This window comes from Gymnoscopelus microlampas (genome assembly GCF_963454915.1).
Source record: "Gymnoscopelus microlampas genome assembly, chromosome: 13".
Classification (NCBI taxonomy): domain Eukaryota; kingdom Metazoa; phylum Chordata; class Actinopteri; order Myctophiformes; family Myctophidae; genus Gymnoscopelus; species Gymnoscopelus microlampas.
In genome coordinates, this window is record NC_139950.1 from 40,889,635 (window position 1) to 40,908,598 (window position 18,964).

Genomic DNA, 18,964 nt, shown 5'->3' on the forward strand with positions numbered 1-18,964 from the left:
TATAAAAAAATGTTGTCTTTTGTGAGCAAGTTATTTACAGGTTGAAGACAAATTCGAACCTGGCAGTATGACCATTCAAAGACAGCCTCTCTGTTAGAGTGGACACTAAAAGAACTGTCTGAGATTGGTGCTCAGGCTTCTGCCCCAATGGGCTGTTGGTCAGGCCAGGAAGCCTGGGGTTTTGCTGTTGTCATGCAGTTGTTCTGCCTGAATCTTCCCCAATAAATTGTCAACACTTCACCCTGACTGGATATTAATATTTTCCATAATAACTGTCAGGAAATCCAGGATCCAGACACACTGAGGGGTTCAAGCGCACTTGTTTTCAATTAGATTCTAGGCAAAGACGACAAAGACAACGATGAACACCATGAGGACGAGGAAAATCTTACTCATCAGCCAACGGTTGGATGTGACTGACTGGAAGTATTTGAGAATCTCCGTGTGTGCTGCCTCCACGTTCAGCTGGGTGTCCTCCACATTAGCGTCAATTCTTATGATGGTCTCCTCTTGCTCCGTGACCATATGGGCCAGCTGCTGGAATATAGCTCCCAGTTCCACAACGGTAGTCTCAATGTTCTGCATGGTGTCTAAACGGCTCTTCATGTACGAGCCCTGCTTGTCGATAAGCTGGAGCTGCATTGGGTTGTCATTGGAATCCATACCGATTGCGACATGTCCCACAGCCCTGCTGTCATCCTGCATCAACAGTGGGAAATTGAGAGAGTTGGAAACAGGAGGCTGAGAGAGCTGAGTCCATGAAATAGAGGGATCTGAAGCTGTTGAGGAATTCAAGTGCTCTCTCCTGCTACGCAACTGCTTCAAGTTCTCCATTCTGACGTCGCGGACAATCTTGAAATCATTGGTCATTGAAGCCAGTTTGGACTGTAATGCGACCACAATGGTGTTAGAGTGGGTCTGGATGTGTCTACCATCCAGGGTGCCACGCGACCTCACCAGGTCCTGCAGCTGGGCTATCTGTTCATTTAGACTGTTGATGTCTTGTGCGATGATGCACGTTAGTGTCTCAAACTCCACTCCCTTGTCGTCAAATAGAGATTTTGCCTTGTCATCAAATAGAGACTTTCTCTCTGCCAGAATAGTGAGCTTCTCCAATTTGGCGAATGTATTGCTCAAATCTTTACCAATTTTCTTAGACATGACTATAAACTCTCTGCATTGCTTATGGGAGCTGAGTGCCGGTTTACTGGGTTGGATTCCATTCTGTCTAGCCTGAAGAGATTTACAGGCTGACTGGAACTCAATCATCCGGTCACGACAGGTCATGATGGGACGGAAATGTAAAATCAACTCAAAGAAAGCGGGGAGGATGTCTAGGACCAGTACCGTCCGTAGGGTGTCCTATGAGAACTTAGGATAGCTTCAAGTGACAAGCCACAAAAGCTGAAGTATGCATGGATGACCCTAGTCCGTACCGAGAGGGTACTGTCAACGAGGCCTGTAAAATAAAGGACAATCTGAGACTGCAACTCTTTATCTACTGTGACGGGATACTCTTGTGATGTCACAATGACTCAGCCATTTCCATATACAGTATGGAGTTCTAGATCAGCCATGCCCAAATATGGAGTCCATTATGATGTAGTGTAGGATACCCAGAATACCGGAAGCTACCAGTATTCTGACTAGCAACAATGGTAACCATAACAACCTGGACGACCTAATAACGATAAACCTGGATGCCGTGAAAGCCTTTTTAACAGCCGCCCCCAGATGTCTTGTTGACATCTGCGCAACTAGACCGGCACCGGCCTACTTGGGAACAGTTATGCCACCCGGTTATGCCCATATATGGATATTTCTGTATCTGTCCGTCAGTGTCCCGTTTACGCCCATATATGGAGATCTCTGTATCTGTCAGTCCATGTCCTTTGTATGCCCATACATGGAGATATCTCCATATATGGGCATAAAAAGGACATGATGTAAAGTAAAGTTTGTTGTTTACCCAGGGTGTCGGACTAAGCACGAAGCTTGTTTCCAGCCGGACCCTGCATGGAAGCCTTGCTCAAGGGCTATTCAGCGGTGATTCATGATTGATGTGATGAATTGGGGAATCGAACTAGGGACCTTCCGGTATCAAGGCCGCCCCTCTAACCACTAGGCCACCGCTGCCACGATTATATGCCCACATATGGTTATCGCTGATGTCATCCATAATGCCCATATCTGGGCCCCTTTTGTAGCTGCATTGAGAACTCCTTATATGGCTGAGTCATGGTGACATGAGCGTCAAGTCAGGCCCGCTGGCCTGTACTCCCATAAGCCAATTTTGATATAAGATATGGGCACCGAATCTCCGGTCGGATCGCCAGTTCTGAATGGTAGACTACCACTAAATACTCTGACAACGGGTACTTATGCCATAGTACTGACAACCAGTGGTGGAAAGTAAATACTGTTACTCAAGTACTGTACTGTACTTGTGCTTGTTGATGACATGCTTTATATTTCTACTCCACTACATCTTAGAGGCAATTAAACATTGTACTTTTTACTCCACTACAATTATTTGAAAGCTTTAGTTACAAGTTACTTTGTATATTTAGCTGATTACAAAACATAAATTAACCACTTAAGCCCTATTTTCAAAGTAGGCCAAACTCAAATGGTAAAAACATCTAGGGGGTATATCAATGGATCTTGGAGAATTAAAGGTATGGTAAGTGATTTTCTTTGGTTAAAATAAGTGTTAAATAGCTCTATATTCTGATAGTACTCATTGCTATAGAGTGTTTGTTCAGTAAAAGGAGTCTCCTTGTCTCTCCTGCTCTTTATAAAACAGAAAATGCATTTTCCTTTCAGTTTCAGTTTCATTTCCAATTTTATCCAATCAGGATAGAGAACTCAATCGGGATATAGATCGGGATATAGATTAAACAAGTGAAATTGGAAGTGTTGACACTAAGAAATGAGCAGGCAAAATTGGAACTGGAACACTATAAAAATGAAGCTTAAAAATGGGTACTTTCTCCTGATTGGCTGAGATTTGGACACCTACCGGAAAATGTATTTTCTGTTTATTAAAGAGCTGGAGAGACGGGGAGACTCCTGTTACTGAATAAACACTCTATAGCATTGATTACTATCACAATATAGTGCTTTAACCTTTTAACAAAATACTTTTTGTTTTAACCAAAAAAATATCACTTACCCTACCTTTAAAAGTGTTGAAGTGATTTGACATAACCGCCAGACATTGCGACAGGGCAATAGAGCAGATGCAGACTGGTTGCAAGTGCCAAACAAAGCTCTCGTTCCCAAAAACTACTCACTGTAAAAACGTCAACTTAGTTTGGAAATCCCTCTTCCTTCTATGTAAGGCCACTCCCAAGAAGGGCTGTGGACAAAGTACCTGGTCTGGTCTATATATTAGGTTTTTGCAACCGTTTCTAGGGTCCCTGAGGATAGATCAGTGCTGGGTGAGGGCAGGAGGAGGTGGTTAATAAAACCATCTACAGTAGTCCTTGAGGAGCAATCATCATGTTTATTGGAAGGTAGTACAGTAGGTTTAACCAAACACAAATGTCAGCAAAAAGAAAAAGAAAAAAAAAACCCAAAACAAATGGGGAAACAAAGCAATTCTCAGGGGTAGCAAACTATAATGTGGTGTTAACAGACCAAAACCGTCCCGTACAGCCTTTCAAGCCCTCTGGTCACAATGCTTGACCACTCCTTAGAGCTTTCCTACCTCTCACAACTAAACCTGCATCTCAAAGGAAAAAGACAAATGTGCCTCCTATTGGATTATTGTGCCTGTCAATCCCAAGAATTAATATGTAAAATATGCAAGGTTAGGGTCTTCATCCGTCACTTCCATCCCACTTGTCTGAACCTTGACTGCCCTCTTCCTCAATCATATTTTCAAAATGGTCCTCTCCTTCCTCATCAGTGATTGGTTACCCTAACTTCCTGGGTGTTGATCATGGACCTGATGAAAGCGTGCAGAGCAGGAGTATCCTAGCACTGGAGATGAGTGATAAAACTTGGTTACTTGTCAGCTGATGCCTATTCTGGGATTCCACCAGTGTATTGCAAGCCCAGCTGGCTGACGGGCACCTAAGTTGACCCCATGCCGGGACTATAAGCATCAGAGAAAATTAGTTTTTCCCTTTCCGGGCCCCAGTCAGAAAATACACTTGGCGGCCGCCAGGTTTAGTCAAAAGATACTTTCCTTTTTTAGGGGAAACTCTGCTATTGCCATCTTCCACAGCTGCTTTTCTCTTTTTGCTCTGGTGGTTCTCTGTGAGCCAGCGTGGCAGAAGGCGAGGCTTTGTATTCCATGGTTTCTCGTTTGACCCGGCCACCGCGGAATCATTTCTCCCGATTGATCCAGACTCCATCTTCCCCGCCACAGCTGGCAAGTCAGGCAATATGTTCTTATAGTACCAGGGAGGCAGATGCCTGGGCGTTGCGTTCTGGGGTTTCTCGTTCGACCTGGCCGCCGTGGAATCATTTCTCCTGATGGATCCAGAATTCCTCAACGACATCACTTGTTTCAACTGACCCATCCGTTTCAGCCAGTCCAGTCCTGATCTTGGGCCCACCTGTGCATCTTCTTTCACGTAGTTATAGCACATGGGGGGCGGAGGAGGGCGGGGCTTTGAGTTCTGTGTTTTCTCCTTTGACCATGCCGTTATACGACTGCCCCACCAGGGGGGCGGAGGGCGAGGCTTTGTGCTCTGCGTTCTCTCCTTTGACCACGCTGCTACACGGCTATCCCACCGGTGGGTTAAAGCGTGGGGCTTCTTGTTCTGTGCTTTCTCCTTTGACCATGTCCCTATGTGGCTATTCCACCGGGGGGTTAAAGCATGGGGCTTTGTGTTCTGTGCTTTCTCCTTTGACCATGTCCCTATATGGCTATCCCACCGGGGGGGTAAAGGGCGGGGTTTTGTGTTCGGCGTTCTCTCCCTTGACCTTGCCGCTATATGGCTTTCCGTACCCTTCTGTCTCAACCGTGCCAGTTCTGCACTTGAGCCTAGCTGCGCGTGCATCTCAGACTCTGCCTTCATCAGTTTGTGAGCCTCCTGAACCCTCATCTCTATGTAACGGCAAGACTCTTGGTTCTTGGGGCTCTCATCGTGGCTGGTGACCTGCGAGAACATGAGGTCGTGATCAGAGATTCCAAATATCTCCATGGAGTGGAGGTGCGTGATGTGTTTCTCCAGCTCGGGGTCTGTCCTCCGGTGCCTGGAGTGGAGGGACTGCAGCAGCAGCTGGGTTTCGGAGGAGCGCGTCTCCTCTAGGATGAAGAGCTCCTTCAGCTCCTGCTTGCTGAAGTACCTGAAAGGGTTCTTCTTGTCGCCGGTTGTCTGTCTGCTCAATGAGTCTTTGAACACCTGCCGTCTGTAGATTTTTTCTTCCACAGTGCCACAGGTGATGAGCCGGTAGATGACTACATTTTCAGTTTGTCCAATGCGGTATGCACGGTCCACTGCCTGAGCATCGACGGCAGGGTTCCAGCTGGGGTCAAAGATCACCACGCGGTTGGCGGCGGTCAGGGTGATGCCAACACCACCCACTTGGGTCGTCAGGAGGAATACGGAGTAGCGTCTGTCCTCCTGGAACAATGAAATGAGACGCTCCCTCTCAGCGGTGTTGGTGATTGTGCCATCAAGCCTCAAGACCTTGAAGCCCCTATTGCCAAGGACTCGCTGTATGATGTCCAGAACCTTACGGAAGCGTACAAAGATAAGGGTGCGGTGACCTTCTTTCCTGAGTTGCTCAAGGAGTTTGATGAGAAACACCATCTTCCCCGACTCTGATATCAGTGTTTCATCTGGTATGTTATCAATGCTGCTTGCAGTGAACTCATCGTCACTTTCTCGTTCGTCATCAGATGTTTGTTCCATCAGGCCCAGTTGACTGACGGCCGAAGCAGAAAGCAACCTCGGGTGGTCGCACAGCTTCTTCAGGACACAGAGTTCAGCGAGAGGCGACCTGGTAGTGTTCAGCAGCTCTTTGATGTGGTCCAGTGACAGAAACTGACGGTAGATGTCTTCCTGAACAGCGCTCAGATACGTCCAGACGATCAGGTCGTTCTTCCTCGTCAATGATGGCATGACTGCTGTTCCTTTGTCAGTTTGAGTCTTTGTGACTTGAATGTCACTGGAGAGCAAACGTTCTCCATGTGTTTCTTTAATCTTCATCTGGACATCTGCTTTGGTCCTCCTGAGGAAGTACGGTCTGATGATAGCTTTTAGGTCTTCCGATATCCTGAATCCCAGGCCTTTTTCTTCTGGAGTGGCGTCCTTTTCTCTTCCCCGCATAATGGGATTATCATACTCTGTTTTGAAGGTTCTATATGTGCCAAGGAGAGTGCCTTGGAAAGCAAAGTCAAACAGAGCCCACATCTCTTGCAGGTTGTTTTGCATAGGGGTTCCTGTGAGGAGAACACGGTTCTCTGCTGGAACAGCATATGCACCTTTGGCGGTTTTTGTTGATGGGGTCTTTATCTTGTGTGCCTCATCCAGGATTATATAGTCCCACTTGAACTTTCGGCCATTGTAAGATGCCAGCAGCTTCCAGTTGTTCATCAGCATATGATATGTGGTGAGCGCCACGCCCCCTTTTCTCTGAACCTTCTCCAATTTTCTGTTTCGCTCTGCTTTGCTGTCGCCATGAAACTCCTTCACCCTAAACCCGGGGGTCCACTTGGCGAACTCCCTGGTCCAGGTGGTGATTACGGACATTGGCATAACAATGAGAGTGTGTTTGACTAGGTCTGCATTGTACATACCCGACAGAAAGGCGATGACCTGGATGGTTTTGCCGAGGCCCATGTCATCTGCCAGAATGCCACCTTTGTGCCCGTCTCGGTACAGGCCATAGAGGAATGCTGCTCCGTCTCTCTGGTGGTCATACAGTTTGTCGTGCAGGTCTCTGAACAGTGGTAGACCACCGAGGCTGACAAAATCTTTACTCCCAGAATTGTCCTCTGCCACCAGATCCTCACTTTTTTCCAGTGCTTTGGACATATCTTCTCCCTGTCCGGCAGCGTCTTTCACATCCTCCTCCAGGTTGCTGGTCGTGTGTCTCCTTTTCACCATTACAGGATGTTCCTCTCCTGCCCACCTGAGAGGATAGGGTTCTCTGTGTTCTAGTATTGTAACCATTATGTATTATGTACAAACCCTTTGCATACAGTAGTGATTATTCTGACTGACACTCTTGTTGTACGTACGCTTTGCCCAGGGACTGCATATGAAAATGTGCTCATACAATGCATCAATCAATGATTAATGCTAAAACACGCATATTGAAGGAATTCTGCATTCAATGGCTTTTATAGTCCTGCATTATGTTGCTATGACAATATGACGTCAGTTGTCAACGATTGAATAATATATCACAATGTTCCCCTATATGGCTGGTTTCTTGTGGAACAGCGGCTCTAGCCACACTGATTATTGGTTGAATTTAGACATTGGCTAATTGAGTGCTCTAAAAAATATATTGAGATGTTAGTTTATGCACCGTAAATGAATGCCTTAAAGTCCCAGTTCACACGTCCAAACTTGGTTTAAATCTTCAGAAATATAATGTTTGATCAATAATGTCCATGTCATCTATTTTTCTTACCCCAAAAACGTCTATAAAGGAGTTTTGTATAAGTGCAAAATATTGTATTGTATTTGGTTTCTATTTGTGAACATTTAACTGATAAGCAAACAAATAAATAAGAATCAACACAAATAACTTTTTGATAGATAAACAAATGATAATTAAGTAAACATCAATATATGAAAAGAATACAATGAACAAGCAAACAAGTACATTTTCAACCATATCTTCATTTCTCACTCATCCTCATTATGAGATGGAAAAAATGTCTACTCTGTTTATCATTGATGGCCTACGGACCAATGACATCATCGATGGGGATTCCAAGATAATACAAACTATAGCCTTTCCCTTCCTGGAAAGTTAGCTTGCTGAAATAGAAGCCATTGTTCGTGCATTAATACAAAATAAGAAATATTTCAATCTTATTTGAAATGGCCAAACTTGCCTATACCGATGGTGTCACTTGTAGTTGGTTGGTTTCTGAACGGTCTACAGCCCTCCTCAGAAATGGTGCCTTGAGTTTGAGGACCAATTATATGAAGATAGGTTGAAAAGTGGTCCTTTAAGCCCTATTGAAATGTTTTTGAAAACATCTTTACCATGCTCAAAATAGGGATACCAGGTTGAAAGTGGTTAAAAATCCAGACAAAAAATATATAATATAGGCCAATATATGGGCCAAACCGATATATTGGTCTGGCTGTAATGTGCACATGCACAGAAGGTGACAGTCCCTGTCAACTTATGCCTATTCCCAGTTGGTATTTAGATTTGTAGATCAGCCTGTAGGTTTAGACCACACAGGAAGTCACACTCTGCTGCTGCTGGCAGTTCCTATGATCCACAATGCAGCACAAACTCACCGACTGCTTCTTCTTTTATGGGACTATCCTCAGAGTAATCGTTTGCTCTGACCCCTGGGACTTTGGGAAGACACTCCATTCCTCTGCCTCTGACTGTAGAATCCATTTTGCCAAAGGCTACATGGTCCAGGCCACTAACTGGATCACTGCCTCAGTGCCCACACTGCTCTCAAAGGAAGTGACCTCAATACATCCAATAACCTTGCTCACACAAGTGCGACAGCTAAGGAAGATTGAAAACACACCAGGTTTCTCATTGTAGAGACCACTAAAATGGAATAATTTGTTTGTGTGATGAAAATAGAAAATTTTGAATGATTCATTGTCTACTCTTACGACACCTACGCCTGTTGGAACACAGAACACAGACTGGGGCATTTTTTGCTGCCATGGTAACTATGTTTTCATCTTTAGGAAGTGAAAATGTGCTGTCAGAGTAAACCCTCATTGTTTGATCTACAAGCTCATGTGATCTTGTACATCGTCTATTTCCCCAATTTGTCATATGATGAAGTATAGGTCTTAAGTGGTTAATCAGGCAACTACAGCAACACAAATCATATTTTGGTCATAATGATAAATGTGCCACACACTCTAAACATCATAAACCTATAGGAAAAATCCTTCAACTCTTTCCTGTGTAATAATCGTCTTCCAACTATGAGGAAAGAAGGACCACAGCAGATGGCAGACTGAAATACAATTGAGATATTCCATGTATATCATGGCAATCAGTCCACCTTTGGCCTCTATCCACAAGCAGGCTACTGAACTAAATGTTGGGCCCTTTGCAGTCAGTTGACTGTTGAGTTAACACTCCGAACCACAGGGGCTGTTTTCTTATCTGATTGCCCAGGATAGTGTGACCGTGTGCTTCAAGGCCAGGTGATTGTGTGGGATCCTGCATTTGGCACTTGTTATTGTTGTTTTCCACAGAGATGCTAATCATTCAGCGTGTGCCGGAGGCATGATTAAATGTCACAGTTCCCTTGGCGTCGTCCCTCTCCCTGTGAATAACCCTTTCTGTCTGTAGGCTGCTGGAACATGGTGCTGGAGAGGTAGTAGGCGCACAGCCATGTCTCACAAGTCCTGAGCTGCAGATCCACAGCGCCCCCTTGTGGCCACCAAGCACAAGACAACAGCCATGTGTGCCAGTCTGATTGGTTCAGTGTACAGTATGTCTGTGTTACATTATTTAATTATATACAGTATGGTTATTTATTTATGGGGTGCTTCTGTGAAAACACAAGGGATTCTGACTTTGAGGTGTTCAGTCATAAGCCAGCAGATGGTAGCATCGCCCCAGTGGCTCACCAGCAAAGCAATATGCACCAAATGACTGAACCTGTGGTTCCTCTCATACAGAGCAGGATTACTATTGCTATAAGTATAACACATCATCAATAGGGTAAAATTAACCTGTATCTCACCACAGAATAAATCCACTTCACGTTCTCTATTAGTGGCTGAACAATCGAATATTGGTTATGATTAGTTAACCTAATTCCATTTGACTATGAACATTTTTGGAAAGAGGTTTGTGCCACAAACAATAAAGTGAGATTGCCCAAATATGGTGCACCATTATACCCTTTAAACCATGGGGACTTTAATTGTATAGGAAAGGGATTGTTTATAAGCTAGTGTTTTTATAAGCCAGTTAACACAAACAACTCTCTTGCATATGAAGCTGTGAATCAATAAGAAAATGGAGAAAAGGAGTCCCTTAACACACGTGTTTCCCAAACACTGGGTTGCTTACCCATTTTGATGGGTCGTGAGTAAATATCCCTTTATTTTAACTATTTAGTTTTTAATCATTTCAAAAGATTTTCAAAACTTTCCTAAGAAATTTAAAAAATGTTCATCAATTAAAAACAAATTCAAATATTTTTCTAAAGAATTTCATGAATAAATAAAAATAACAAATCTAAGAAATTCCATATTTGAAAAACTAACTTTTAAGAAGTAATGAAAATAGCCGATGCGTTGTTGTAGATCAGCTATATTAACTAGTTTGGATTGTGGGAAACATCAAATTTCTCTTGGAAACAAGACCACAAGGACTTTCATGAACGACCTGTTAAAAGGAATTATCCTTATCCTTATCTCTTGTGGGTCTCGAGCTACAAAGTTTGGGAACCACTGCCTTAACCTACGTGAGCACAAATATTTAGGAATAGACTGCGGACACAACATTCAAAAATCATTAGAATTTATTTTCAAATTACAGTCATTATTTTCATTGTAAAGCAAAGACAGAACATTTAAAATACATTTTAAAAAACATTCATTATCTGCTGAAGCAACACAGTAATTATACATTATGACACCAATTAAGGATTTGTTGAGAAATATGTTGATATTGACAAGGGCTTTCACATGCCTCCTAGTTCACTGGTTCTCAATCTTTTTCGTGCCAAGGACCCCCAAATTGATATGCCGCGGACCCCCACTTGAAAATATGTTGTGCCAGGGACCCCCAGAAGCAAAGATTTGTGTTAAAAATGTTCGCCTTTTAGAATAAAGATTTAAAGATTTGCAGTTTCATGATTTTTCTAAAATAGCAGATCTACAAGCAGTGCCGTGCTATGAGCTTGTAGATCTGCTATTTTTGAATAGCCAAAGTTTAAAATATGGATAAAGGGGTTAAAATGATTGTGAAGCTTTATTGACTAATTTAGCTGGGGACCCCCAGGCATCCCCGCCAAGGACCCCTGGGGGTTCCCGGACCCCACTTGCCGAACCAATGCCTAGTTGATACCATCTGTTGTGTGGCTGGGTGAAGCCCTGAATGTGGTTCTGATGTGCACGCCCATTATGGGTCTCTCTACCCTTTTACCTGGTCTAAGAATGGAACACCTGTAGGCGAGAGATGGGGAATCCTGCAAGGGGAGAGAGACACAGGCTAGGCATGCAGATGGTTTGTGGAGGAATCTATTTCATCCCTTGTCATCCCTTATCATTCCTTCTTTCTCTCCCTCTCATTATTTTTTTTTACCACTTTTACTTTATCTCAACTTTACCCGCGTAGCCTGCCTGCAGTTACACATCTTTTGTTTCTTTTGGGACTGGATCTCCAGCCGTTTTTTGGTTTGGTTCATTTTCAGGTTTTTTTGTTTAAATATCACTTTATTGCGTCTCTTATTGTGGTGTCCCTTTTTTATAAGTTGCCATCTCAGTGAGCCTTGGTTTATCAGGCTGTAACACCGCCTATTCTGCCCCCATAATCAGATGGTCTTATTGCCTTGATGCGCATGGGCTTCATTGTGCAGCATCAAGGCACATTCTTCCAGCTCTTTCTTCACTTGACTTGCTTCTGGTCTGTCTTCTGACTTCTTACACAGCATTGACTTGATTAATCTTTGCTGCAACAGTAACAAAAGATTAAGTGATCTATAGCAATATTAATTGACAGTCTAACATGATTATGTTTGCAGCAAATTCCTATATTTCAAATGTACATACCTCACGAGGAAACCTTTTAGAAAAAACATCTGGAAACTTCTGATTTTTTTTGAGCTGCGTAAAAATCTGTAATTCGAAGTCATGGGGATTTCAGTCTGGTATCCAGTAGTCAGACATGTACAACATAACAATTATATTCAATTTATTATATAAATGGAAATGGGTGTCCAAAAACTAAACTTAAATGGCCAAGAACTCATGTAACTAAACTTAAACTAAACTGAAATTTAAAGGAAAACCGTGAATAGAAGCGAAATTAAAACTCATTGAAAAAATTCAACTAAAATCACCTTGTTGTACAGTACATGTACTGTATACACAGTACAGTACATTTGTGTATGTGTGTATCATGCTAATAATGCCTAAAAGATGATCTAACTCATAAATGATCAGTTATATTAATAACAACACTCACCGCTGCTCTTTCCGAACGAGTATCGACCTTGCAAAGGAGTTCAAAGTATATCAACCCCAAAGCAAATATATCCACTTTTCTGTCGTAAGTGGGCTCGATCCTCTATCATAGAGGAAGAAAACAAAAATAATAAAAACTGAGGTGTTATACATGTCATGAACAAAGAACAACATACATAAGAAACATGCAAAACTGCACAGAGAACGTGCTTTGTAAATGCATTATTAATGTAGATGATCTTACTTGTTCAGGTGCCATGTAAGGAGGAGTTCCTGTGTCTTTTGTCCTCTCCATCAGGTTCTCGTCACTCTCATCATCATCGTTTGTGACCAGCCCAAAATCACCAATCTTCACCTCTCCTTGACGTCCAAACATGATGTTGGCAGGCTAGTCATTGATTGAAGACCACGAACAGCAGTAAACACAAATAAATATCCAATTCCATGATTCATATGGAGCAAAGAAAAATACATTTGAGTTCAGTATCACCTTCAGATCTCTGTGGATGAGTTTCTGAGAGTGGATGTATTCTACTGCTATAATTGTTTGTCGTTTAATAGGAAGACTTTCTTCCTGTCTCTTGGGGTCTTCTCCAGCCTGGTTCCTCTCCTTTATCCACTTCTTAAGCGTTTTCGCATCACATAATTCCATCTGAATGTATAAGAACGGGGTCGATGAATCACTGCTAGACCTACAGTAGTGAGAAATAAAGACAGATATAGTGAAATCAAATTCCCTAAAATGTTGAATATGTGAACAATTGAGCAAATGAGATTTGTACTTACTGGGAAGTGCTGTAACTGTCAGAGTCAGGGTCATACATGTAGCCTGAATCTTCAGTCCAATCCGTGTGGTATCTCACTATGTTAGGATGCTGGAGATTAGCCAATGCACCCACCTCTCTTCTGGCTTTTCTGATTGCAAATTCACTCACATAATTAATTTGAAACTTTCAATTCAACTGTAACTGTCAGTAACTGAAACTTAGATATATTTTACAATTACCATGCAATTTATTTACACTTTTATATCTATATAAATAAAGTACTTACTCTTTATAGCGCACTATCTTTATGGCGTAAAACCTCTCCTCACGCTTTAGTCTTGCCTTGTAAACACGGCCATATGCTCCTCTTCCAATACACTCAATTGAATCAAATTCTGATTCAAACCTGAGATAAACACATACAGGTAAACATCGTAAAAAATGTATAGATAGATATACAACAGTATTAATGATAAACCTTGAAATGCACGTATAACGCAAAGCATTGCAAATCAAGGTTTAAATTTGCCATACCTTGAGACTGCTGATTGGTTACTGACAATCACACCATCCTGAAGAAAAAATAAGAAACGAGCATCTCATGTAAATGTTCGAAGAAAAACAAATTTAAAAGTCTATATTCAAAGATCAGTGGGCCTACCTCTTTGGTCTTGTTACGTATTCCTTGGAAATTTGGGGCAAGTCTAATAAAACAAGGGAAGAAAAATCAATTGTAGACATGGGAAAAGTATCAGCTTATGAGGTCTGCAAAAGCCTGCTTACCTTATTTTGGGCTTGATGTAAGAAGTTCCTGCCTGAAAAGTGGGAGAGGAAGTGACAAGTTTAAGTAACTGCCAAACCCAAGAGATGACAATGGGAACAAAGTTAGTATTTATGGACTCTTCTTACAAATACACTGTAGCACTGTTAAATTAGCAGTGACATATACTGCAGCTAGTAAAAGGTGATTGTCACTATTTTGTTAAAGTTAGAATCTGGGACTTATTTTAATGAATAAAAGTTTATTTTAACCAATCTTTATGGTAGAGTACAGTATGTTACTACAATATAACACGCACGTCCGTTGTATTGAGATATTGAGAAATTCCGATCCTTGTGTTGGGTAGGACACCTACTGTTTATTTGACACAGATGGATTGGAGAATATGCATGGGTTTTCGACTATTGTTTGGATACGTTTTATACAATTGTGTCAATAAAGTAACTAACTACAGCTTTATTATAGTTCGGACATCGTTGCAATTGCTTCTCTCCGTTGGGAGAGGGAGACAACAGACATAAAACCTACACATTGTAACTTTAATGGTTGGTATTTGGAACCCAGCTAAACGGGGAAATACCGAAATATGAATGGGGCAATCTATAATACATAACATAGATACAAAACAATACAAAATAACCTAACATATGTATTACAAACCAAGAGTACATTTTAACAAGCAGTAACAAACTAACCTTGAGAGGATTAGATGAATCTGTGAATAATACGGATTCACTTCTGGTTGTTGCCTTGCTTTGTGATGTTGCATTGTGGGACTCCCTTGAAGAAGACATGTGTTATTCTCACCACCACCAGATATCACATCTCTGTGCTATTCAAGTATTGTTCAATGTCTTACCACGTGTTTGAGGCTACTATTTAACGCTTGTTCAATGTCTTACCGTGTGTTTGAGGCTACAGAGATATTGGATGGTGCATCTGCAGACAATGCTGACTTGGAGGACACCTTAAAAGCACAAAAAATTAAAGGCACAAAAAAATGACATGGCTGTCAAGATTTTTGTAATTGATGTACAGTGTATGTAGTGTATACATCACAGACAGGTTTCCATCTCCTCAGCCATCACTTACCTCTTTCTGTTGAGTACCACATATCTCATTATATGCAAGTTTGGCAGCAGCTTCTTTTGCTTCATTCTGTGTTCCTCCGAAGGCAATTGGGTAGTCCTTATCACCAATCACAAACTTGCAGCCTCTAATATCACAAAATGATTATTTAGAACCCTTGTAAATGTTGACTTAACAAATATTATCAAATAGCATTACTATGCATAGTAGAGACAGGGTGTTGATTACTTGCCTTACTGGGTTTATTCGGAACTTCTTGTGTTTAGCATAGTCACTGAGCCAACCTGTGTAGTTAACTGGTGCAGACCGAGTTACATCTGGAACTGATATTCCCGACTGTAAAGAAAATAACGCAGTAATAATACATGAACAGTTAACTAAGCTTATTGTTTGCACCACAGACTGAGGTGTGTCAGGTTAAAGTACAGACAGGGCTCAGCCATCACTTACCTCTTTGGATTGATTGCCACATATCTCATTATATGCAAGTTTGGCAGCTTCTTCATTTGCTTCCTTTTTCGTTCCTCCGATTTCTCCAAAGGCAGTTGGGTAATCCTTATCACCAATCACAAACTTACAGCACCTAATGGCACAATAGTATTATTTAGTGCCCATGTAAATGGTCACACCGAAGTTTAATTCTACCTACAGTATGGGGGCAGATTTTCCCATGCTTTTCAATGAGAACGGAGCGTTTAGTTTTTATTTTAGAAATCCACAAAGCATTGGCAGAATCCGCCCTCATAGGCAGAATCAAAGTTTGGTGTAACCGCACCCTTAACATGTACTTGCCATGCTCCAGGCAGTGGTACAGAAAATGTAGGCTCGCTTCAGGAAAAGCCTGATACATGCAGTCATACTGTAGCTGCATTAAACAGCAGGCCTCGCTGAACAGGCCTGAATGTGTTCTGCAGCCTGTCTTTCTATGTTTTTATGTTATATTTCTGTTCGTGTGTGTGCTGTTGTATGAATTGCTCAGTTATGTACAGTTCTGTGGAAAGGAGTTTCACCTTGGGGCCAAAAAAGTCTAAACTCTATTCAAAGCATTAGTGCAGACTCAGAGTAGAATCAATAGTCTAATCAAGGTTTATTTTTCACTACTCATACAGGTTACAAGCAGAGAAATGCAAGTGTGGTAAGGTGTGGTCCTTACCTAACGGGCCTTATTGAGACCTTCTTGAGGTAAGCATAGTCACTCAGCCAACGTGTGAAGTTGGGTTGAGTGATACCTGTTTGATTAACTGGTGCAGGTGCAATTATTACTGATGTCTGTAAAGAAAACAACGTAGTAATAAGACACGGACAGTGAACTGGGACACATTTTTAACAGATAATTGGCCATTTGTAAACTTGCATGTGTGAATCTTACAGAGTCAGCAGGATCAGTTTGCTCCATGCTGTTCAGGGCATGTTTCGCTGCATTCCTTTTGGCTTCATTCTTATCCACTCCAACACTGTTGGGATAAGTTATACCATTTATCACAACTCTTTGGGTGAATCTGTGGAATATTTCGGCAACATTTGCAAAGCAACATAACTTTGAAATAAAAAACTATCTCATATATAATAGAGCAACAGCCTGGTGGAATGGGTGGAGGAGAGGGTTAACATAACAAGCATTCCGGGAGACAGTCAAAGTAAAGGTATAGTGTAACTTAGTGATAGCCTATATATATACAGAAATTAAAATTTCAGGTGGGTTGCCAGTTTCATCCAATCAAGAGAACTCATACAGGATACAGGATAAACACAGATTTTAAAGTGCAGGGCAATGATTACTATCAGAATACACTTAACTTTAAAAAAGTTTTCTTTAAGTTAAAATTATTTGTTTGTTAAAACCTTTACAAACAAATACCACCCATAGCCTACTGCTCATTTTTTTTAAATAACGTTTTATTATTAAAAACAAATATTTGATTTGAGACCAGGTGGTATTCCCTTCTGACACTAATGGCAATACATTTTTTAAGACAATCACATAAACAAAAGTAGGCTGTATTGCTATATTCAACTTACATTTTCATTTGATCAATGCCAGAGGCAACCTCGTCGTATCTGAGATGTTGAAATCCTGTTTCCTGTGTATTTTCGTGCGGTTTTGCATTGTCATTCATTGTAGAATTAAACAACAACACTCAACAAAGCTATGAAAAAACACCATTCAAATGAAGCGATGCTGTCATTGCTTTTTATTCGGAGCTTCTGTGTCTTCAGTGGAGTACTGTCAGTCGGGTCACTCTTCCTGTTAGGAAGAACAAGATAAGTTTCGATTTGCTGAGAAGCGAGAACGTCATCATGGGATCTAGGCCTGAATCATGAGTCATGGATGACATTCAACTTGGTGTTTGTACTTTCTCCCTTTTTGGCCCGGACATCTACATAAACGTTCGGATTTCAAATATAAAGTGCTTACCCCATGGCCACGGATGTTAAAAGTATGTACGGCCCCTGAGAGGTACCCGTATCTTCCGTATTGTAAAATAAAAAGCATTTTAATCCGATCGGTGGCCATTTTCCTCTGTATTTTAGCCATACGCTTTTCAACTACTCGGCCCTATCGGTTGGGAGGTGTATTGCACTCTGATACATTATAAATTTGAGAAAATGGCCACCGATCGGATTAAAATGCTTTTTATTGAACAATACGGAAGATAAGGGTACTTCTGAGTGGCCGTACATAATTGAATCATCGTGGCCATGGGGTAAGCACTTTATATTTGAAATCTGAACGTTTATGTAGATGTAGGGTCCAAAAAGGGAGAAAAGTGCAAACACCAGGTTGAAGTTAATCCATGTGTGTTGTGACAGACGACCGATCCATGACTACATGGGGTCATGCATATAATAACCTATAGGGGGCGCAAATTATAGGACTGTCCCTGCAACTGACTTTTAAGTGTTTCTCAAACTTTTATATTTTCAAGGTCCCCCAGTTGGTGCATGCATTAGGCCGAGGACCCCCCATAACTCGGAGTGTACAAATTAAACTAGATGGACCCACCAAATTGACCCTTACATATCCATTTCATCCATTTGTACATTCTCAGAGTTACAGGCCTGTGAGGGTCCATTTGGTTCCTAACTATTATGTTTGGACCCCCTGTATCCTCCGATATATAACTCTATGGTAACACCCCAAGGACCCCTGGGGGTCCCCGGAACCCAATTTGAGAACCACTGCTTTCCAACAAAAAAGCATTTCCCACTAAATGTTTCCATATTAGCCTACATATAAGGACATTCTCACCTCAAAATTATGAACTACATCTCTAGGCTACTGTAGCTGACCATGCGAAGCAGTACTGTACTAAACACCCTTAAATGAAAGTGACAGGAGATTTTACAATTGTAGAATCAAATCATTTATTAGCCTTTAATCTAAGTTACAATTATTTATGAGCCTATTAAACAATCAGAATGAATTGTCATATACAACAATGATACTATACCAGTAGTTACAGTTCAATTCAGAGCTCTGAAGATGCACAACTCTCTCCCTCGCACAGAGTAAGTCCAGCACACAGGGCGAGAATTCTGCAATGCTGGACTCTGACCCTATCAGAGCTTATATTTAACAAATTTAGATTATAATAAAACATTATCGATAGATGTCGCTATTGATCGTCGAAGATGGTTCTTCACGTTTCCTGCTGTTCCCACGCTGACCATAGCCTTGGCTCTGCACGCCTTCCCGTCACAGGCCTCTGGGCTCCTCACCTCCCCTCGAAGGCTATACTCCCTAACTTTATGCTGATAAGCGTCTATGAAACCTTTGTTAAATAATTTGGCCACGGTATATGGCATTTTTAGTTTCTATTTCCTGGGAACTAACACTCTGAATTCTGCTGTGTAATTTTATGTCATTCTGATATCCATATTAAAGTTTTCAGTTATTACTATAAGAGTATTACAACAAGAGTATGCGATTATTATGACCTAATATTCATTTTGAGGCATCCCTAGTGCCTGTATTTTCAGTGAAACATTCCTTT

The 18,964-nt window shown here is 41.6% G+C and overlaps 3 protein-coding genes across 3 annotated transcripts; all 3 read right to left on the minus strand.

Moving 5' to 3' along the window:
• Window positions 1–336: 336 nt before the first annotated feature.
• LOC311058661 (syntaxin-5-like) lies at window positions 337–1,287 on the minus strand (the record flags this gene model as incomplete). The annotated part of the gene is made up of 1 exon (XM_084076124.1): window positions 337–1,287. The coding sequence occupies one exon, from the start codon at window positions 1,285–1,287 to the stop codon at window positions 337–339; it is 951 nt and encodes a 316-aa protein (XP_083932250.1).
• A 2,834-nt stretch (window positions 1,288–4,121) lies between these two features.
• On the minus strand, window positions 4,122–7,136 carry LOC311058662 (DNA excision repair protein ERCC-6-like; the record flags this gene model as incomplete). The annotated part of the gene is made up of 1 exon (XM_084076125.1): window positions 4,122–7,136. The coding sequence occupies one exon, from the start codon at window positions 7,134–7,136 to the stop codon at window positions 4,122–4,124; it is 3,015 nt and encodes a 1,004-aa protein (XP_083932251.1).
• Window positions 7,137–10,648: 3,512 nt separating this feature from the next.
• Window positions 10,649–17,209, minus strand: LOC311058813 (interferon-induced, double-stranded RNA-activated protein kinase-like). The gene is made up of 18 exons (XM_084076324.1): window positions 16,989–17,209; window positions 16,339–16,423; window positions 16,123–16,238; window positions 15,420–15,552; window positions 15,202–15,305; window positions 14,973–15,096; window positions 14,783–14,847; window positions 14,576–14,660; window positions 13,883–13,914; window positions 13,761–13,803; window positions 13,634–13,671; window positions 13,386–13,505; window positions 13,119–13,247; window positions 12,823–13,024; window positions 12,577–12,720; window positions 12,334–12,435; window positions 11,919–11,984; window positions 10,649–11,818 (listed from the first exon to the last, which is right to left on the minus strand). Exons 1-18 carry the CDS (start codon window positions 17,084–17,086, stop codon window positions 11,681–11,683), a joined length of 1,824 nt encoding a protein of 607 aa, XP_083932450.1. The 5' UTR covers window positions 17,087–17,209; the 3' UTR covers window positions 10,649–11,680.
• Window positions 17,210–18,964: the final 1,755 nt, after the last annotated feature.

Bases quoted from the DNA above. Each gene is read 5' to 3' on its own strand.
- LOC311058813 (XM_084076324.1), bottom strand. From the start codon at position 17,086: ATGAATGACAATGCAAAACCGCACGAAAATACACAGGAAACAGGATTT. The intron at 14,848-14,972 runs GTAAGTGATGGC...TGTGCTTTTAAG, and splicing joins GTGGTACTCAACAGAAAGAG to GTGTCCTCCAAGTCAGCATT. The intron at 13,804-13,882 runs GTAAGCAGGCTT...TTGTTTTATTAG, and splicing joins TACATCAAGCCCAAAATAAG to ACTTGCCCCAAATTTCCAAG.